The sequence below is a fragment of the Triturus cristatus genome, chromosome 6 (genome assembly GCF_964204655.1).
Source record: "Triturus cristatus chromosome 6, aTriCri1.1, whole genome shotgun sequence".
NCBI lineage: Eukaryota > Metazoa > Chordata > Amphibia > Caudata > Salamandridae > Triturus > Triturus cristatus.
The window spans coordinates 1,465,893,679-1,465,917,072 of record NC_140589.1 but is presented as its reverse complement, the minus strand read 5'-3'; the positions used below and the strand labels follow the sequence as shown (position 1 = coordinate 1,465,917,072).

General features: G+C 45.7%; 1 protein-coding gene across 5 annotated transcripts in view; it reads right to left on the bottom strand.

The window, feature by feature from the left end:
* VPS54 (VPS54 subunit of GARP complex) overlaps positions 1 to 23,394 on the bottom strand; it is a 541,872-nt gene that overhangs the window by 152,328 nt on the left and 366,150 nt on the right. For all 5 annotated transcript variants that reach the window (XM_085612543.1, XM_085612546.1, XM_085612547.1 and 2 more), the window contains one exon: positions 17,075 to 17,180. In XM_085612543.1, the coding sequence (XP_085468669.1) occupies positions 17,075 to 17,180 (106 nt within the window). The remainder of the gene's footprint in view (positions 1 to 17,074; positions 17,181 to 23,394) is intronic.

Genomic DNA, 23,394 nt, shown 5'->3' with positions numbered 1-23,394 from the left:
CCCCTGGCAGGAAACCCTTTGTCCACACCTCCCAAGCTGGAAGGACTCCCAGCAGCAGGAGGGCAGACTTGTGTCTGTGGTGGCAGCATCCATTTTGTGGAGCTGAGGCTATGTCTGATTTTACCCGGGTTTCAGGCACTGTACATGTCATGTCCCTCTAGAAGGGTGGAATGCTAACCCCGTCGCCAGAATTGGCGAGGGGTTAGTATTCCAATTCGTATGACACCTTACTCGACATGTTTTGATAAAGCCAAACCAAAGATAGCATTTAACCGCGAGGTTCATAATGCACTTAAGAGTATATGGTATGACGATATCTGGAAACAGTAGAAGGAAGTTGTTCCGACCACTGCAGACAGGCTCAGCTCATGCCAGAGCACCATCTCACATGGAACCAAGCACTCTGCCTTCAGGATTGTTAAGGCCTGCCATAGGAGTGACTTATAGGTTACCAGGTGTCCCATTTAAGGTTAGGTATAGGTATACTACACCTAAGTAAGAGGTGATTACACCAACTTACCCCAGCTCAGTGATCAGCCAGTTGTGTCAAATTGTTAGGCCAAGCCTGGGGTGGCATAATACATGCTTCAGCCCTTGGCAGGCCTTGGGTACACCAATGCCCTGGGTACCTAGTGTACACTGGTACAGGGGCTGACAGGGTGATCCACTTCCAATTGGTTATGTACCTAGGGTACATGGAGTCCATTTTAAAGAGAGAACAGCCAGGCTGAGATCCTGAATAGCAGGATCTCAGGCCAACTAAGTCGAAAAACCAGCTAGACACTAGGCAAAAAAATTGGGGGTAACCATAGTCAGATATCCACCTTCCTACAGCGACCCTGACAAACAGCGCCCCAGGAAAGCCGCCTGGTTCACCACCGATCTCCAAGAAGCCAGACGCATCTGCAGACGAACTGGAGAAACACCAAGACACCCAAAAACTAAGCCACTTCCAAGGATGCCATTTTGGACAACAACAACCGAATCAGAACCACCAAGAGGACTTTCATCCACAACAAAATCCTTGCCAACTCCACCAACTCCAAGGAACTCTTCAGTGTCATTCAGGACTTCACCAACCCCCGCAGCGAAGTCACAGACATCACCCCATCTCAAGACCTCTGCGATAAGCTCGGAACCTACTTCCACCTCAAGATCAAAAACCTCTATGACAACTTCGCCGACCATCCACCGGACGCTACAGCCGGCCAACCACCCAGACACCAGCCAGCCCACCATCTCCTCCAGGACGCCTATCACGACTGAAGACACCGCCTTGACCATGAAAGGCATCCACTCAGGGGCCCCCACCAACCCCTGCCCTCCTCACATCTACCACAGAGCCACCACTGCCATCGCACCTGAACTACATAGCATCATCGACACCACCTTCGAAACAGGCACCTTCCCAGATGACTGGAAACGTGCAGAAGTCAGGCCCCTGCTCAAGAAACCCACAGCTGACCCTACTGACCTCAAGAACTACGGGCCCATCTCGCTCCTCCCCTTCACAGCCAAAGTTGCAGAGAAAACAGTCAAAAGGGAACTGACACGATTCATCGAAGACAACGCCATCCTCGACCCGTCCCAATCCGGATTCCAAAGCAACCACAGCACCGAGACCACCCTGCTCGCCATCACAGACGACATTCGCACCCTCCTGGACCAAGGCCACTCCGCAGCCCTTATCCTACTCAAACTATCAGCAGCCTTCGACACCGTCTCCCACCGCACACTCGTCGCCAGACTACACAACACCAGCATACAAGGAACAGCCCTAGACTGGATTCGATCATTCCTCACCGGAAGAAGCCAAAGAATTAGACTGCCACCCTTCCTCTCCTATCCCAAGCAAATCACCTGCAGAGTCCCACAGGGGTCATCATTAAGCCCGACCCTCTTCAACATCTACATTGCCCCCCTCACCGCCATTTTCTGACAGCACGGCCTCAACATCGTATCCTACGCTGACAACACCCAGCTCATCCTCTCCCTCACCAAAGACCCCAGCACTGCCAAACTCAACTTCCAGAAAGGAATGGAGGACGTTGCAGTCTGGATGACCAATAGCTGCCTAAAGCTCAATGCCAAGAAGACAGAAGTCCTCACCCTCGGAACCAACCCTTCAGCATGGGACAACACCTGGTGGCCGACCGCCCTCGGAAGCCCACCGACCCCCACGGACCACGCCAAAAACCTCGGCATCGTACTCGACGCACAAGTTACTACTTGTGTAACGATAGGTCTGTAAGAGACATTAGTTAGCGATAGATTCCTTACCTTAGAATATTCCCGAGGCGTCAGTCTGGATCCGGAAAGTTTCTGCTTAGCAGTACCCCTGCGCCGTGCGGCTTCGCGCCCGTCACTGGCGTCGTGCACGCCGGGACGACGTCACGGAGACTACTTAGGCACCACCCATGCGTGCTGACGTCAGGTCTGTACACAACTTTCCGTGCCGAAACGCAGAGTCATGCGAGAAACTGACCTTTGGTGCATACAACTAGGGCCCTAAAAGGGGATGACCTTAACCCTAGTAATTAGTTCGCAGAACGGAGAGGATGGGTGGGGCGGTAAGGAATCTATCACTAACTAATGTCTCTTACAGATATATCGTTACACAAGTAGTAACTTGTGCATCTGAAAGAGACACGTTAGTGATAGATTCCTTACCTTGTGGAGAAGTGTGGCTCAATGGTTAGAGCGGCAGATCTCGATGCAGAGCACTGGTCCGGGACCACGGTTTGATTCCCGCCACGGCAGGGTCTCGGGCTATAAATTCCTCGGACCGGATATTCTCGCCTCAGTGCCTATTCTAATCATGGGTCCCACGCTGCAACTCTGGGCAATAGCTTGCTTAATCTCCACAACAGCCCCAACAGCGCTGGGATGCCTGGCTTCACCATGGGGGTGCCCAGGAGTGGACACTTCACACGGAAAGCCAGGAAGGGTTCCTTCAGCGGTATGAGTACAGCGCTGAGATACCCCTAGGGGTGATTCAGCGCTATATAAATACATATACATTTACCTTAGAATAGATACCCCATCAATACCAACCCCGGTGGAGGGTCTGCGAACAAGATTACACTAGAAAGTCACGGAGCACAGAACAGCCAAAGAAGTAGTCTCTCCGGACCCGACAGTCAAGGCAGTAGTGCTTGGTAAACTTGTGCAGCGAGGGCCACGTAGCTGCCTGATAAATATCCTGCAAGGGGACACCGCGCCCCAAGGCAGTAGTGGCTGCAGTTGCCCTGGTCAAATGGGCACGCAGTCCCACAGGAGGCTTCTTCTTGGCCAAGGAGTAACAGGCTTTGATGCACAGATCGACCCACCGAGAGATGGTCCGTTTGTGCACCGCCCAACCTCTTTTGGCGCCCATGTAGCCAACAAAGAGCTGATCATCCACCCGGAACTGCTGTGTACACTGCAGATAGAATGCAAGCGCACGTTTTGGGTCCAGACGGTGGAGCCGCTCCTCTTCCCTTGAAGGATGCGGCGGCGGAAAAAAGGTGGGCAAAGTGATGGTCTGCCCTATGTGGAAGGGCGTGACAACCTTTGGCAAGAAAGAAGGACGTGTCCTCAGAACCACCTTGTCCGGATGAACAGAAAGGAAAGGAGGTTTGGAAGAAGGAGCCTGAAGCTCACTCACTCTCCTGGAAGAGGTGATAGGTACCAGGAAAGCCATCTTGAGAGTAAGAAGACGTAAGGGACAGTTATGAAGGGGCTCAAAGGGAGCGCACATCAGAAAAGTCAAGACAAGATTCAAGTCCCACTGAGGCATTATGAAGGGCACAGGTGGGAACGTATGCATAATGCCCTTAAGAAAACGGTTAACAACCAGGGATTTAAAAAGAGAAGGCTGATCAGGAAGCCGTAGGAAGGCCTAAAGATAACCTTTAAGCGTGCCCAGAGCAGAGCCCTGCTGGGCCAAAGAAAGAAGGAACAGTAGAAACTCAGAAAGAGGGGCAGAAAGGGGATCCACAGTTTTAGCTGTGCACCATGTCACAAATCTGTTCCACCAACAGGCGTACACCGTTTTAGTGGAGGGACGCCTGGCTGCCAAGATGACATCGCAGACTTTGGGAGGAAGATCGAAAGGTGTCAACTGTCGCCGCTCAATCTCCAAGCATGGAGGTGGAGACTGGACAGGTTCGGGTGGAGGACCGTTCCCTGCTGCTGCGACAGAAGATCCTCCCGAAGAGGCAGACGGATCGGGGGATCGATGCTCATACTGAGTAGCTCGGGATACCATACTCTTCGAGCCCAGTCCGGAGCCACAAGAATAACTTGGGCCTGGTCGCGCCTGATCTTCTTCAGCACTCTGGGCAGAAGCGGTATAGGCGGAAAGGCGTACAACAGACCGCAGCTCCACTCGAGACGAAAAACGTCTCTGAGCGAGTGCTGCCTTGGAAATTCCAACGCGCATAACTGATGACATTGCGCGTTCTCTTCGGTGGTAAATAGATCTAACCAAGGCTCTCCCCATCGCAGAAAGAGACCTTGCGCCACGTCCAAGTTCAGACGCCACTCGTGATCCACCATGCACCGGCGGCTGAGTTCGTCCGCCCTGGCGTTCAGAGAACCTGCCACGTGTTGAACCACCAAGGTAATGCCTTGATGTTCCAGCCATGTCCACAGGCGCAGAGCCTCCTGACAAAGGGCCCACGACCCCACCCTGCCCTGTTTGTTGCAATACCACATGGCAGTTGTGTTGTCCGTGAACACCTGCACTACACTTCCCCAGACAGCGGGAAGGAATTCCATCAGTGCAAGTCGGATCGCCCGTAGCTCCAGAAGGTGTAGTGAGGGCTGCAATTTATATACGTACATTGCCAAGTTAGCATAACCGCGTTAGATGTTAGAAAGCCATCTTGACACTTTTGGTGCTTTTGCACACGACACTGCAGTTACATGTTATTATTTGAGAAATGCTTGCTCGCCTTTTCTTCACATGAGAACTGTCTGTTGTTCACATCCCTAGCCGTTAGCTGCGACCTTGGTCTGAACATTGTGTAAAGAAACAGTCTGGGTCGCTAGACGGTGCATATTTTTGGGTTCAGGTTGATCGGCCCACTATTTAGCCATAACACGCACACAGCTGCAAATACCTAAAAATCTCTGCATATCTGCGACTGCGAATGGCGGTCAAAGCTTTGTATCCATCATTCCCGGACGAACTGCTGACACATAATGCACTACATATCCTATTAACATCCACTTCACGGCAAGGCTTAGTTACAAAACTGAACACGGCGGCACAACGCGAACAGTTCCGTGCCCTGGATAGACCTCTAACTAGATGGGAGGCAACGTTGGGCACAACCATTCCCAAAGATTGGGACTATAGTTGTATGCAACTGCAGCAGCTTACGTCAAACTGCAACATTAAAATGATACTTTAAGTTTATACACCAGGTATATTATACACCTATGCAGCTGCACAAATATGGATTAAGTGTCGATGACCAGTGCCACAGGTGTAGCTTCCCTAATGCAAATTTTTTACACATGGCCTGTGCGTGCACAAAACTCCAATCTTACTGGCTGGATGTAACTAACACTCTCACTCATATGCTGTCTGAGCGGATTCCCAATGCGCCCTTGGTATGCCTTTTGGGTATTTGCAAGATCAAACTTGCATGCAGAAGTAAATTCTTGGCAATAGCGCTGCTGTTGACTAAGACGAATAGCAACGCAATGGGGCAGTAAGCAGGTACCGAAATGTACAAATTGGATTAGTGATATGACGTATTATAAAACACAATTAGAAACCTATGCGGAGGACCTACCGCAGGCCTCTCGTCCACGTTTTGTTTGGGAACCACTGGTGCAATACCTCCTTTCCACGCAAGCAGAGGACTGATTTTGTATATTAGTGAGTGCATAGTTATTGTACAATACGAGCTGTTACACATTATGTTCTGTTGGTTGCAGACGATGTGGATTATGTGTACTGAATGCCAAACTTGTTCCCTCCTTTATCTGCTTCATGATGCAATGAGGCAAATTGCTCTTTTTGTTCAGGTTGAGGTTCGGTATACTAATGGACAACGAGGGTAGCGAGCCCGGTGAATGGTACTGTGATGACACTATTGTATACAGTAATCTGGAATTATGTGTATCTATGTTGTGAACAATGTACTCTGACTGACCAAGAAAATAAAATAATAAAATAAAAAAAATATTGTAGATTTGTAGGTAAGACCTTTCATAATGAAATCTTTCAATTGTTATTGAATTAGTATTAGCAAATGTTTTAGTTTGATATCTACAGTGCATATTACTAATGCTTAGGCAGCATGACGGAGGAGAAGGAGTTCCATCAGTTGAATTTAAGTGAGGAAATGTTTAGGAAGTACTTTGAAGAGGGATTAAACTCCTCTATCAAAGGCAGCTAAGTCTAAGAGGAAGAGGAGCACTCCTTCAGAGGCGGAGTACTTCTTGGTTTTACAAAGACAGACCCACAACCCCAAAAAACGGCAAAAAGACTAAGAAAAACAAGACATCAGAACAGACCCAAGAACACTGGGTAAAGGCCATAAAGGGAAGAAACCCTGTCTTCCGTGAGTGGTAGTTTAAGTGCTACAAAAGACTGGGGTAGCCTCAGCGCTACAAAAGACAATGGTGTCCGCTGTAGCACAGGAGGAATTGGTATCCTCAGCCGCACAATAGAGAGCCAGGACTCACGCTTGGATGATATGTTCGATATCAATAGTGATGTTAAAGGGTTTGATGAATTCGTCTTTGATCCTGATGAGAGCTTGAACACCTTTGGGAGTATAGAAAAGGAATTACAGGGCACTTCGTCCACTAAGCCAATTAAGGACCCTTTGGGGAAGGATATGTTCAGCCCAGACGCCATAAAACACCCACGTAGCTCTGAATGGTGGCCACTGTCTCACGTGGCACAATGTATTAAACAGTGAGAAGCAACATCGAAATCTGATGCAAGCTGAATGCCCTATCTAGTGATAGATGACAAAACATGCCAGACACAAAACCTAGTCTCAGAGTTAATAACATTCCTGTTTAAATCAGGTAAGGACCCAAGAAAAGGCCTCGAACTGTGCCGTCTCTTGGACGTCTTGGGCCCTTTGGCATGCATACTGGACCTGGCTGAAAAAACACAACAATGAAACTGAAGTAGACATAGAAGCTCTTAAGAGGTTGGAGCCAAAGAGTGGTCTGCATGTTGGGCAACGCCAACGCAGGCCTAATATCTGAAAGAAAGACGGTCATTCTTATGAGGATGAGCCCTAAACTCACTGAATTGGCCAATAAAGAATCAGTAGCCAACCTTGGGGGGCCTTCTTTTTGGACACAACTTTATTAGGTCCTTGGGCAAATACGTGTGCACCTTCACGACCTTAAGTAAATCCCAATATAACATGAGATATTTTATCGGAACACACGTTTTTGGAAGGGCTGCCAGCCGACGAGTTAGAAGGTCCCATTTTTATACCCCAAACCAGTACTCCCAAGGTTCAAGGGGTTATGGCAGAGGCTTCCAAACCTCATCAAGATTCTACCGCAGAGAGGAAGATCTAGAACTAGAGGGGGAAAAGCTTGATCACAAGGTTCAGAACTCGAAGGTGAGTGGAACAACTTGTGCTGGTTCTCCCCAAGTAAAGGTTGTCGGAAGTCTAAAATATATTCTCCACAAAGGGGGAGAGGTGAGAACGAACCCTGGGTTATGGAAACTATATCCGTTTCAAAATAGATTTCTGGGAAACCCATATTCAGGCTGCTCACCCCCAAGAGATTGTCTTTGACAAAGAGAGAATGAATTTGGTAGATGTTGAGGTTACTCGAATGTTGCAGAAAGGAGCAATAATAAAAGTAGTAGACTTAAATGATGGGTTTGTGAGTGCCATCTTTCCAGTGGAAAAAAGATACAATAAGGGATGGCGCTCAGTAATAAGTCTAAGAGACCTAAAGAAATATTTGGTTTGCCGTCACTTCAAAATGGAGGAAATCCATCTTTTACGGGATATCCTGCAGGAAAAAGATTGGTTAGTAAAACCGCCTTTGAAAGATGCACACTTCAAGATTCTTATGGAAATGGAATCGCAGAAGTATTTCTGGTTCAAATGGAAAGGTGTAGTATGCCAGTTTTGCTGTCTTCCCTTTGGTTTATCCAGCTCTCCATGGTGCTTTACCAAAGTTCTAACACCTGTAGTAGCCTTTCTGAGCAGAGAGGAATTCGATTAATGATATATTTGATGACATTCTGTTGATGAGTCAGGTAAAAACAGAGTTACTTGAACATATATGTAAGACAAGGGAACTTCTAGAGAGCCTGGGATTCAATGTGAATGAGGAAAATTCAGTCTCAATACAGAGTCAGTCCTTGGAGTTTTTAGGCTTTCAGGTAGATACTCTACGAATCCAGTTACTTTTGCTTCAGAAAAAGATAAAGATGATAAGGAAAGAGGTTCGATACATTTTAGGAAAGAAGGTTGTAAAACTCAGGGACTTAGCAAGGACTATTGGTCTCCTGTCCTCATAGATTCAAACAACTTCTACAGGCCCCCTGCATTTCAAAGTCCTTCAGAGGCTAAAGACAGTTAAGTTGCGAAAAGTTCTATGGTATGTGGATTCCACATGTTTGTCCTCAGAAGCTCGAACAGACCTGGAGTGGTGGTTGAACAGCATTGAAAATTCGAATGGCAAAGCTATTTTTGGAAGTGTGCCAGAATTTATATTAGAGACAGATGCTAGTTCTAGGGGCAACACAACAACAGAGATACAGGGGGAAGATGGTCAAGCCTGGAGAGTTTATAACAATTATCTAGCCAAACTATTTCAGGCAAGTTTATCTTAAAGGACCATTAATTGCTATAGATACTGTGTTTTGGCTGGCAATGCAGTGGTAGGTGACATCACGTTTGGAACCGACGCATTAATATGTAGACTGATGAAGGAAATAAGACTAAACAGACTGCCTAAGGCTCGCTACTCTTCTTTATGGGACATTATTTGATATTCAAACTTTTTTATTTATAGCCAGGTAACTGTTACCTCTCTTTGAGACAGATTTACAAGAAATTAGCAACTCTTCTCTGTTTAGTATCTTTCAGAAGGGTTTCAGATGTTAAACCGTTGTAATGTGCTTAGGCAGCTTTGTCCAGACAGAGGCTGCACATTTACCTATGACACATCAACGTTCTATTATGTCATGCTTAGAATGCAAGGGTGGTACGTTGGGCAGTGACTTGTGAGCTGCGCCTGGCAGGACTGTGGTGTGGCGTCTCTTTACTCGATACAATCAACTCAAACCTGCAATGCTATTCAGAGTGTGAGCTTTAATTACTACAATTTTGGCGACGATACAGCCGGGCGTATGAGACAGATGAGGTCAGAGATCCCTATCACCACAAACCCACAGAGCTGAATACGGCGGTTTTATGTCCCAATGACCATGTAAATCGGTGAAGACTGCAAGTCGAGACCAGACGGCACTAAGCGGAACGAGATTGACAGGTGTGATCTGAAAGAAGCGTTGGGTTGGTGGTCGTGAATCTTAAGTACCGACCATACCGTTGGGCTTTTCCTGACGTGTGCGCTCTGCACCATTTAGAGTCAACTGAAGACCCGCGATGGCATTGTGAGGCAGCGGGAGTGAAGAAGACTGCACGTTGTGACATGGAGTGAGGAGTCAGTGAGAGGAGACATGTATGGGAGTCTCGTTACTGGCGCTGGTGTGGCAGGGTTAACTTCGGATGCCATTTTGACTGTTGTGCCTTTGCTGATCTGTGCGCAAGCATGCTAGCACTTCACACGTTGTGCTGCCTTGAGCTTAGCGGAGAACTGTGGCGGCAGCAGGAGCGCAGCACACACATTGTGGCTGATCTTCGGTTTGAGCAGAGCTGTGGAGGTCTCATCGGTGCAGGTGGAGAGCATTCAAGGGCAGAATATTAGCGGAAGCCCTTAGGCGGTGAGCCATAGCAGCTGACCACCACCGATCTGAGTCAATGCAGTAATGGCAAGATCTCAACTGGCATGTGGATGTGGCGGTGCTAGTAAAAGCAGTGGTTTGAAAAATTCAACATCTGTGAATGTGCATGGGAAATCGTCTAGGATCTGTTTTAGATGTGGCAGCAACTATCATTTGGCAGACTCAAAAGAATGCTTTGCAGTTCTAAAGGATTGCAGTAAATGTGGGAAAAAGGACACTTGGCATGCAGGTGCAAAGTATCGGAGAAGAGGTTGGCTATAGTGGATGATGAGCAAGCGGTCTTCAGAGTACTTACGGTATGGGATAGAAAAACTGAAGGGAGTTCCAACCAGGAGAGGAGACTTACTCATCCTAAGGCGGCCTTCAAGGTTAATGGCATTTTGATATCCTTAATGGTGGACACTGGCTCTCTTCACACCATAGTTCCTAGGGTTTTATTTGATGCTACATGGCCCGGTGAAGCGCTAGTCGCTTTAGATGTCACACTCAAAGGGCACCAGGGAGTAGCCATCGGTGTCATAGGATTTTTAAATACTAATATCAGATCTGCTGATTGGCAGACAGCAGGGAAACTTTATGTAGCCCCTGAGGGTCCGCCAATTTAAGGTTGGATACACCAGTATGATCTTAAAATCACAGTCAACCCGAGAGCAGATAAACAGGTCATGCTGGTGGATGCATATGGTTTTGGTGACATGTCTTGTCATTGGGAGGTTTTCGAGGACAGATTGGGCCAGTTCAAGAACTATGTGCACAATATAAAACTAAAGAACAATGCTGTTCCAGTAAAAAATTCAGCCAGGCGGATACCAATGGTTGCAAGGGCGGAGGTAAAAAAAGATCATTCAGCAGCTATTAGAGGATGGTGTAATAGAGCCTGTTGAGGCGACCGAATGGTTGTCTCCAGTAGTTATTATGAGAAGAACTGATGGGTCTCTAAGATTTTGTGTGGACCTCCGCAGCCTTAATCAAAATGTAGTTATGGATAATTTTCCCTTACCTAACATTAATGAACTCATTTTAATGTTGCCTGGGGAGGTTCTTCTCAAAAATAGATTTGAGGAGTGCCGATCATCAGGTCAAACTTTTTGATTTATGGCCAGGTAATTGTTACATTTCTTTGAAACAGATTTCCCAGAAATTGGCAACTCTTCTCCATTTAGTATCTTTCAGAAGGGTTTCAGATGTTTAACTTTTAGAGATCTGAAACAGAGTTTATTCATCAGAAGGTGTACGTTTTGATATCTAGAAGAGAACAAAGAATATGTCTGGTCATGGTTTCTATCCTTCACTCCCGGATTGTCCAAAACTGTGTGTGCAGGTGTGTAGCTTGGTCAGTAAGATTGGGGGATAGTTGGGGGGGTGGGGGTTTGTCGCGGTGAGAGCTTCAGATCTTCCAACAATCAGGTTGGCATATAATGTTAAAATACATTATACGACAAGCAGGGTGCATGAGCGGGGCTTAAAGGGTAACGGAAAGGGAAACGAATGTGGACTGGTAGGAGTACTAAGTAAGAGAAACACAATATTTTGTCAAATACTCAACATTTTTGTCAGTGTGTGCATGCAAAAATCCCAGGTGAAATCCGACAGACACCCCACTATACCCGACTGAAAGCCTCTGTACCCAACTATTCATCAAGAAATACATTTATTAGGGGGGTGTAACACCCCCCACTGAAGCTATACCTGTGTGTGTGTGTGTGTGTGTGTGTGTGGTAACTTGCATGAAGGTTTAAGAGTATAGAATGCTAGAATTTTGACATGATGGTGACAGGCAACTATTAACATTCTATGTGAAACCACATAAAGCAGTATCTACCGCCACAATAGCTAGGTGGCTTAGAGCAAGGCAGGCATAGATTTATAAAATTTTGGTGCTCATTTGGCCAGAGGTGCAAAGACCAGTAAGTATTCTGGGCCGGCAGTACTCTTCCTGAGATAATAAAAGCAGCAGAATGGTTGAATGTAGTGGCAAGAGACATTGCTTCCATGTATAGATTAAAGAAAATGCCTCTCTTTACAGACCCGAATGTTGAGGCAGTAGTACTTCATGAACATGTGCACAGAACCCCAATTAGCGGTCTCTCAGATGTCTAGGACAAGCACTCCGTGTGCTATTGCAGTGGCACCTTCTTTGGCCCTTGCGGAAATGAGCCAGCAGGCCTTCTGGGAGCTGCTTTTTCACCAGTGCATAGCAGAACTTTAAGCAGAGAACAATGTATCTGGATATGGTCAGTTTTTGCACGTCTTTGTCCTTCTTAGCTCCAGATAATCCAACAAAGAGCAGATCGTCTACTCTATGCTCCTTTGGACAACCAATATGGTAACTGAATGCTCTTTTCGGATCCAAACAAATTAGTCTCTCTTTTTACTAAGAGGGATGATGTGGAGCAAAGAATGCTGGATGGGTGATAGCCTGAAAGACATTTAAAAGAGTGACTAATTTGTGGAGAAATGAAGCCTAGGTCCTTAGAACCAACTTAGAACCAGCTTATCAGGAAAGAAGACGGTACAAGGTGGATTGACACGGGGAGCCTGAAGTTACCTTACGTTTAGCTATTATTATGGCAATAAGAAAAACCGTCTTTAAAGTCAGACATCTTAAGGAACAACTGTGCAGCAGCTCAAAAACGGTGCACAACAAAGATTAAGAACTAAATTCAAGTCTCACTGGGACGTCACAAAGGGTTTTGGTGGAAACGAATATTGCTAACATTTCAAAAACCTCACCACAACAGGTGATCAGAATAACTATTGCTGATTCAGCACCCACAAGAAGGCTGTAAGAGCTGTCAAATAGTCCTTAACTGTGTCAAAGACAAGTCCTTGCTGGGCTAGGGACAGAACAAACAAAGCCACAGACAACTTAACCTGTAAAGGGTCAATTTGTCGGGTGTCACACCATTCCACAAATCTGGCCCATTAGCTGGCATACACCGATTCTGTGGAGGGATGCCTTATCACCAAGATGCAAAAACAAGAGTTGATGGACAGAATGCAGAACAATGTCATACATTCACACCAGTACAGAGATCTGGGCCTAAATCCATCGTTTTTTTGCTCACCATGCCATTCCAGTTTGAACCCAACCATATGCAAATCAGTCTTGACCCTGTGCCTCATGGGAACAGTCCAGCCCGAACTGCCAAGCCAGGTCCTCCCTGGACTGGAAACAAGCATCCTAGGACCGGTTTCGGGGTTTCAACCCTCTTCAGGCAAGATAGCTTAATTCCAGTGGCATGGAGAGCACAGGACCCATATGGCCAGGTCTAAACTGGGGTGGCATGGTGAGCAAAAGAATGATGGATTTAACCCAGATCTCTTGACTGGGGGTGAATGTTTTGATTTGTTCTGCATTCCGTTCATCAATTGTGTGTCTTTTGCTTTCTCACCCTAAGTGTGCCAGGTATGCCCAGACGTGGGTCCTGGGCTTACTGTGCCACTGGAATCAAGCTATCCTGGCTGAAGAGGGGTGAAACTCCGAAACCGGTTCTAGGATGCTTGTTTCCGGTCCAGGGAGGACCTGGCTTGGCAGATCAGACTGGACTGTTCCCATGAGGCACAGGGTCAAGACTGATTTGCATATGGCCAGGTCTAGACTGGGGTGGCATGGTGAGCAAAAGAATGATGGATTTAACCCAGATCTCTTGACTGGGGGTGAATGTTTTGATTTGTTCTGCATTCCGTCCATCAATTGTGTGTCTTTTGCTTTATCATCAAGATGACATCAATGACCTTGGGATGCAGGTCAAAGGAGGTCAACTGTTGTCGTTCAATCTCGAAGCATAAAGATGCACCGTATGCAGGGCCTCCTGCTGCGAAAGACGATCATCTCAAAGTTACAATGTATTGGAGGACAGATGCTTATTCCCAGGACTGCACTCTCCTGGCCTGATCCAGTGCCACGAGAATGACTTGGGCCCAGTCGCTACTGACCTTCTTCAGAATTCTGGCAGGAGAGGTAGTGGCGGAAAAGCATGTGGAGTTCTCAGCTCCACTCTAGATGGAAGGCATCACCGAATGAGAGCTGCTTTGGAAACTTCAGCACCCCAAAGTGCTGACATTGCACGTTTTCAGCAGTGGTGAAAAGATCTAGCCAGGGTTCTTACAACTGCTGGTTGCTGGACTGTGACAACTCCAAATGCATGTACTATTCGTTGTACGGTAGGCATCTGTGGCTGAGTTCTTCTGCCCTGTTGCTTTAAGATCACTTCAGGTGATTAGCCACCGGAGAAATCCAGAGGTGGTCCAGCCACTTCCAGAAGCAGAAAGACTCCTGGCATAGGGCCCCACTCCACACTGCTTGATGCAGTACCACATGGCGGTTGCACTGCCCATGAACACCAGCCTTCCTTTGACTGTGGACAGAAGGCCTTCAAAGCCAAGCGAATCGCCCTCAACTCTAACAAGTAGATGTGAGTCGGGTCTCCACCGGAGGCCAGAAGTATCTGATTTCCACTTCCCCCAGCCAGATTAAATGCTGAACAATGCAAACATTCACCTGGGGTGGCGTGGTGTGCAAAAGAACGATGGATTAATTCCAGATCTCTGTGACTCGGGGTGAATGTTTGCATTGTTCAGCATTCAGTCCATCATTTGTTCCTTTTGCTTTTGTCACATTAGGTAGGAAGAATATGCCCAGATGTGGGTCCCGTGCTCACTGATCCACTGGATTCAAGCTAGCCTCGCCGATGAGGGATGTTACCCCGAAACCGGTCCCAGGATGCTTGTTTCCGGTTCAGGGAAGACCTGGCTTGGCAGTTCGGGCTGGACTGTTCCCATGAGGAGCAGGGTCAAGACTGATTTGCATATGATCAGGTCTAAACTGGGATGGCATGGTGAGCAAAAGAATGATGGATTTAACCCAGATCCTTGTGACTGGGGGTGAATGTTTGAATTGTCCAGCATTCCGTCCCACAACAAATCAACCCAGATTTCAGAGCAGCATTCATAGACGATAGATTTTCAGTACAAATGCTGCAAGATGATTCAGATCATGTTAGAAACAAAGACTAATAAATCCATTGAACAGATGACACATTTTCTGCCGCCTGAAAAAGAAAGGTTTAGATAGAATCAAGCGCGATACTGGTTCTTACACCCAATCAAGGACGCAGCAACCAGACACCTAACTATGTTTGAATGGTGATTGCAGGACAAAGAGGAGAACTGTTTAGTCCCAAGCTTTTAAAAGATTATCCTGGAGGCTCTAGCGTGATAAAGAGAGCATTTAAGGCAGCACGAGGGATCTGGAAAAGCAATTATTGGACAGGAACTGAGAGAAATAGTGTTGAGGGTACCCAAGACAGCTAACAATGCGAATGGTTCAGAGTAGTTTTATTTGCTGTTGTTACCATGGTACCACCCACCTTCTAGATTTGAAAAATGCATCAGAGGGAGGTCAACTTTTTGGTATGGTTGTGGTAGGAAATATGATATTATATATGTTTTGAAAATGTATGAAGCTCACAAAGTATTGGAAGATGTGCTAAGGCAGATAACATGTTTGACACACTCTACCTCAAGACCCAGAAGTGTTCTTTTTGGGGCAACAAGTGGCTCCGTTTTTTCCATTGTTTTCGGGAATATGGAGGTAAATTGCTCAGACTTTACTGGCAGTAAGGCAAGCATCCACCTCCTAGGTCATACGGGATTTGGCAGCTTCTATTCCAAGAAAGAATTGATCATAGCCAATAATCATTCAAATAAGGATTTTAAGCTAGAGTGGAACCCAGTACTTCGTTTTTTTTTTTTATCACAAAATTCAAAGAACTCACATACATAAAGGACAATATACATTATGTCAACTAAACTGAGTCAGATGCTGTGAAGTGCCTACCAACGGTTTTCAGGATTTGTATCGGGGCAGGGCCTGATGACATAACAAAACAAGCACTGGCAAAAACCAATAGGCAACTAATTTTTAACTGATTAGCTTATTGAAAGCTTTTAGGTGATACGGTGCTAGATCAATAAAAAGAAAAGAAAAGCAAAAAAAGGGGCGATGATGCAAAACATGAATGAGTAAGCACGTCATGATGCTGTTGGCGGTTACATCTTTCAACAGCTCAGAGTCCTGTGGCTGCGACGGTAAGTCACCGCAGGACATGCTTCATTTTATAATGTTTTGTAACTTTTATAAGACTCCCTGAAGAAATTTTATTATCCCAATTTTTAAATCATTCGATTTTAGGCAGGTGCAAACAGCTTTTATATTTTTACAATTGTTATCTGGCAATACTGTTTTCCATGTTCTTAACTTTTTAAGGATAAATAAACAATAGAACAAAACACAAATGAACGCTTAAGAGTCCATGGTTTACAAAATCTACTTAGATGCAAAAAAATGATTTCATTTGTGGTCACAATATGAACTCAATTAACCAGAATATACATTGAGGATCAGCTTTTCCTCTTACCCAAATAGTAACCTTCCCTACATCAGTAACCATATACATAGCTCATTAACCTGGCTCCCAAGTCACATATGCACTCACTTTTTGCCTTTTTCTCTCCATGAGATTGTAATCACAAATGAAAACATATGAAAGAAGCAGCAAGTCAATGTAGAGATGCAGTAAAAAAAATCAATACTACCGAGGAAGTACACAGACATAAAATCCACCATATAGGTCCAAACCCAGCACAACAGCAACAAACCAAGAACACTGACCAAAACATTCAAGACAGGGCTACGGTTTAATGGCTTGATCATCCACAAAGAGTTAGACAATGGAGACCCAGGGAGAAACAAGGAAAACATGGTACTGTAGCAAAGAAAGCAAAGTTTCATGTGGCAAACACCCTGATTATCACTGAAGGATGTAGTGAAAATGTGCAATACAAAGAGGACATGATTATAGACAACGAAGGACGACACCCTAATATTATCCACATCACTCTCTCTAGAAATACAATTAAAATCTGAGATAACTGGTGTTCTGTACATGGATGTTGTTTTTTTACATTTTTACAAAATATGATCAAATTTCTGCATTTATTGGGCAGCTCATGTATGAGCATTCATATCTGTAGAGTAAATGGTGAAACTAGTGATATAAATAGAATAGAAATAGTGCTGTTTGTGTCCTAGATGACTTAATCAGGATACCCTACCTTCAGTAAATCCGATAAGCGTGTTAGCATATCTGTGGTTATAGAAGGAATGTCATCCACACACTGGCAGTATTCAAGAATTATTCTTATCAGCAGCAACACGGTCCTGAAAATTAAATAACGATTTGGTAAACAAATGAATACATGAACAAGAAAATCATTTACAACAGGTAAGGCTCAATTCTGCACATCCTGGAAATGTTTTGGCACAGACAAAGTCTACAATATCATCAATAACCTTCAATCACATATACTCACCGAGCATGTTTCATAAAATCTATGCTCTGAGCAGATGTGCCTTTCTTCTGCAGTAATCTTCTCATTCATCGCTTGCAAGCCAATCAAAACCAAGCCACCAGACAGGTGTAGAAGTCTTTTGCTTTAGCTCTACTACCACCCACCTAGAAATCTCAACACTGGCTGCCTATTCAACAGCGAGTTATCTTCAAAGCTCGCTGTATACTTGATCATGCTATCTATAGTAAAACACCAACATTTGTTTCCAAATGTCTGCAGAGACATCACCCTAAAAGAACACTTTGATTGTTTAACTGGATTCTTTTACTAAAGCCATGGCCAGGAACAAGACGCCTGGCACAGACGGGTTCCCTATTGAATTTTATGCTCAATATCTTGACATGCTGGGACCCCAGTTGGTTGTCTTGTACAACCAGGCAAAGCAGGAAGGGAAGCTTCCGGGAACTACTAGAGAGGCGCTGATTGTTCCCTTATTAAAACCAGGAAACAGGCGTAGGAGAAGACGGCCTATTGCCCCCTGTCAATGCTTAACCTGGATTACAAAATCCTGAGCAAGATACTGGCTACTCGCCTACTGCCACATATATTGGGTCCCATACACTGGGATCAGGCCGGCTTTATACCATCACGCAATACAGCAATGAATGTTCGGAGATTGCTCCGAGTGATGGACGCAAATTCTTATTGTAAGGAAGAGGCTACTATTCTGGCAACTGATATCGAAAAAGCTTTCTATAGCCTAGAATGGCAATATTTATTTAGTGTGATGCGAGCCATTGGGCTAGGACAGGAGTTTGTGGACTGGACTGCTCTATTATTCACAACCAGGGTCCGGACTGGGAAATGTACATCAGACAGGTATATGGTAGAAAGTGACACGAGACAGGGATGCTCGCTATCGCACTTGCTGTTTGCAATGGCTATGGAATCGTTAGCGGCTAAGGCCAGGTCTGGGAATTGGTACAAAGGGCTCATGGTCTATGGACGGGTCCACCACATAGCATTGTATGCAGATGATCTTATTTTGTTTCTCAGCAACACGAGTAAGGATCTTGAGGGAGCTAGGGGAATCCTAGTGACCCTAGAGAGAGTAGCGGGCCTCAAGGTTAACTGGAGCAAGTCCTGTCTATTCCCCATCACGCAAAGGCGGGCAAAGCCGCAGACGGTGGAGGACATTGAATGGGAGGGGAGATGTATTCCGTATCTAGGGGTGCAAATATATCATGATAGCACGGATCTCTTAGAGGGAAATGTGGGAAAAATAATTCAGGGGACAAAGGCCAGTTTTGACTTTTGGAGCACGCTCCCCTTATCCTTAATAGGCAGAGTGCCATTGATGAAGATAGTGACCCTCCCGAGACTTCCATATATGTTTGGGGTGCTGCCGGTGTGGATCCCTGCATTTCGGCATCTTTGGAAGCTGGTGACAGAGGTTTAGTGGGGGGCTGGATGGAGACGAATGACCTTGCAGACCCGGATGCACCCCAGGGCAGATGGGGGATTAGCAGTTCAGGACTTTGAGTATTACTATATTGCAGCTCAAATGCAATGGTTAACGAAATGGGCGGCTAGTCTGCTTCGGGGTACTGCGCAGCAAGGCGATGGTTGTCCGGCACCAAATCTCTTGGCCAGAGTAGTGCTACAATTGCCTGTACCAGAAAGGGCCATGTCAACAGAATTATGGGTAGCCCATAAGTGTTGTACTCGCAGCTTACATAAGGCGACCATACTTGCCGGAGATCCCATTGAAGTATTGTATGGAGCTACCACATGGGGCGGATTGGAGGAGGCTGGGACTGTGGGAGGAGGCTGGAATTCTCATGGTGGGGCAGTTATATGAGTATGGCGGACTGTTGATCTTCGATGTATTCAGTGAGTGGAATGAGGTACCCGGGGGTGACTTTTTGGTTCACGCGGCCCTGACAGCAGCTATCCGAAAACATTGGGGGAGTGGTTTGACTGAACCCCCTCTAAATACAGGATGCCAAAATGTGGTAACGGCGGCAAGGACGTTCAAATCGATTACCTGTTTATATCAAAGGTTGAGTAGGCTGACGCTCCCGCCACTTCAAGAGCTACAGCGTAAGTGGGAGGAGGATATAGGAGAGCCAATAGAAGACAAACGGTGGATGGAGCTTGCGGAGAGGGTTGGTAAGGTTTCCGGAAATGCTCGGTTTCAACCAACACAGTTCTATGTCTTTCATAGAGCGTACCTCACCCTTGGGCATCTCAACAAGTATTTTAACATGGCAACGGCGTCCTGCCCTAGGTGTGGGGAAATAGGCGCACAGTTTCTCCATATGTTTTGGAGTTGCCTGGAGATAGAACACTTCTGGAGGTAGGTGACGGAGGTGTTGGCAGACATTACTGAACAGGAGGAACACTTGAACCCAGGGCATTGCCTGCTCCACAGAATTCCACATACGGCCAAGAACAAGGTCACTAGTAAGTTCCAAGATCTGGGATTGCTGTTAGCAAAACGGGATATAACAAGCCATTGGAAGCGAGAGGGGGACCTCATATAGGCAGGTGAAGGAGGGAATTTGAGCGCTGGGCAGGCAGTGAGGGAACGGCACGACTGAGGGATGCTAGACGTAATGGCAGTGAAAAGAAGCTGGAGGCAGCTAGAGCTTGGGAGGCTCTGATGCTGCACCTTAAGCAACTGAATGACACTACGGGAGAGGGTGATGAAGTAGCCCAGTAGACTGGCAGCTGGTAAAACTGCAGTAGGAAGAGGCTTGGGGGGAGATGTGGGGCAGCAGAGCCCCTCTATCGGTAATTAACTGGAAACCATGGATGATGCATTGATGGATCGGAGATTATAACTGCGTAGACATGGGAAGATTCTGGAGCAGGGTAATTCGCGGCGGGCGTGGGGGAAGAGATTGGGTGGGTGAGGTTGTTAATACAGTTAGGGGGGGGGGGGGGGATTGCCTGATTGTAATTTATGTGGCATGGCAATGTGGACTATGATCGGGATTGTAACGGTAACGGCTAAAAACCCGGAGCCTGGATATTGGGTACTGCGCTGCAAAGATCGGACTTCCCATTGATACCAATGACTGTATACTGATCCCCATGCCTATGCTATATGATCATCTTGTGTTGTGGATTGTATTGCCACTGCCTAATAAAATTTGTTTACAAAAAAAAAAATTGGATTTCTTTACAATTCCCCAGGAATCAAAAGGCCCATTTAGGGAGAAAACCTTACTAAGTATGTGCCGTACAGGATAAAGTTTACATCTACCATTAATAAGATTATGAGAAATTTGAAATTGAGAATTCTCTTCTCAGACTTGGTCATAATCTGAATAATTGCCATCTCGCCTGACCAATTCATGCAGTTCTTCATATCAAGCCCTCCAGCCTTTGTTCGAATCAATGTAAACTGATATAGATTGTTTTTGCAAAACAATAAATGAGGCACATTGTTTAAAAAAATTCTTGGATCTGATAAAGAAAGGAAGAGTTTTTATTTAATCTAAGAACACATTTTATATAATTGACCAAAACTGCTTTCCTCAATGCATCTGCCAGAACATTTCAATCTACGTATGTGAACAGTTAGGCCTGTTCATGCTGTCCTTCTTAGGTTCACGTGCAGCATGGCATTTTGTTTACCAGTCATAAGAAGAAAACACATTGTCAGAACCCAGGACGAGAAGTAGCCGCTTCTTAGCATTGCTTGCTCCTGGCAAACTAAAAACATCAGGAGGCTGAACGCCGGACAATCTGTTCATAGTATGTAAAATTAAGGAAGGACTAATTTCACCTGCTTTAAATCTGAAGGAGACAGATGTACAGCGAGGGTGTATCAAGGTCTCAGTGGCATAGCTGAAATGAAGAAAAGCAGGAACAATGCAAGCTACAAGAATGATCATTTAGAAATTCTCGTTCTCATATATCTATTGCGTTGTTTCAAGCATAAAATTAGTCCATGTTTCATACTCTTATTTCTTTCTCCATATGTCACCTGCAATTCTGTATGACAAATGCACCCCTGATATAGGAGTACCCCAATGAAGCAGGTCCTTAGTGAGTGTTGCAATGATTAGCCACCTTGGTTTTTTCAAATGGTGAGTGTCAAAGGTGGCATCTCCTCCACATCTGGAGGAAATGTTCTGCTATGTGAGCCACATCAAACTAAAGTCTAAAAGTACTTTGCTGAGTCTGCTCCACTGAAGTGGGAATCAGTAGGACACACCGACCCTCCCAAGAAGTATTACCAATAGTAGTATCACATTCTGCAATGATGATTTCCACTACTTAACAGTAACAGACTGCAGTCAATCAAGCCTCCAAATTCATCACCCCAGTTCAACACAACCATCAGTCAACTCAACATTCTTGGCCCATCAACTTCATCCTAAATTGTTTTTTTTTTGTTGTACATTTTTTATTAGCAGTTCAGGGAAAATTTTACATACATCATCTTTGTGGAGCCAAAATGTGGGTCCCAACTTAGCGAACATACCTTTCTTTTATTAACTGACCCCCCCCCCTCCCATCTCACCCCAGGCAAGGTTCATCATATACCAAGGAAAAGTAATTCTGCACAGCACTGCATTAGGGGCACACATAAAGGACAAGACTTAACATCAACACATAAGATTTGAATGAGATCATCATTGACAGTCTCTCATGACCAGTTGTTTTACAGAACATCTGAGTTGCATATCTGCCCACCCCTTAGTCCACGGAGGTAGCTCATCCGGCGGCATCAATCGCGCTAGCATTGCCATCCAGGCCCTCATATCATAGTCTATTCTTTCATCCCTGCGGGTCTTTTTCATGTGCCACCCCTCAGCTTTTATCCATTCAGCCATATCTCTCAGCCAATCTTCAATCTCCAGGTGTTTCGGAGACAACCACCAATCACAATCCTGTGTTTGGCCAGCAGTAACCCCAGGACTAGGAACCTCCTACTGAGCTTTTCTTTCTTACGGAACGGAATGAGTCCCATCAAGCATTGGGCCATCCACCTAGGGATTTCTCACCCCGTGGCAGAGTTGAGCCTCATTAGGACGAACTGCCAGAATCCGCAACCGGGGCAGTTCCATAACATATGTAGGAAGTCAGCAGACTGCCCTCCACATCGAGGGTGCTTTGCTGAATGCTCCGGGTTCATACTTTGCAGCCTACTGTGAGCCAGGTTTCATCCTAAATTGTTGATCATTCTATCTTGCTGAACATGCATTCCTCTCTTGGTAAAGCTGGGTCTGATCATGAAAGATTTACCTCCTACCTCTCCAAAACACTCATACACAGTCTTGTGGTGCTCTGATCAGTCCACAGTCAGCACCTGCTCTATGAGGATGGTCAAGGCTTTGCCCTCTGCCATTAAAGATGTATACCTCCTGCTTGAACGTGAACATCTACTCTTTGGGCTTATCACTTGTATGCCAGAGACACCTAAACATTCTCTTTCATATCTACTATTCCTCAACGAGAATTTGATATCTCCAATTGTCTCGTAGTCACCCATTTCTGGGTGGCCCTGAACTAAATGATGCTCAACTCCTCTTAAAGCGAGATTCTCACCATATCTGATGCCATCAACCTGCCTTGTCACTCATCTCCTACCTTCCAGGCTCCCTCCTTCCATCTCCCACACCCTGTAACCTTTTAATGGTTTTTACTTCTTGACTGAGGTTGGACTTCTTTATGTCCTACAGAGTCAAAGACTCTCGATATAAACTGATGAACATAGAAAAAAAATAATCAATCTATACTTTCCATGCAAAACTGAAAAAAAAATCCATAAAGGTACTAATCATAACTAAGCAATCTGGACTATGCAAAAGCCAATTACCAATGAGTCTCCTTAAGTATGTCTCGACTCACAATTTTGCAAACCACCCTCCTGAGCCATGAACACACCGCTCCCTACCTCCAAAAATTTGACTGGTGCTTGGCCAAACACAGAGCCTATTTTAAGCTCATCGACCCGCCTCCCCCTTTTCGCCGCAGCACAACTATTGCGTAACACTATCAAGTAGATCGCTGAGATCCACCAACATTCATTTGGTCTATTTGGCTCTGGACTGGAACTCTCTCCC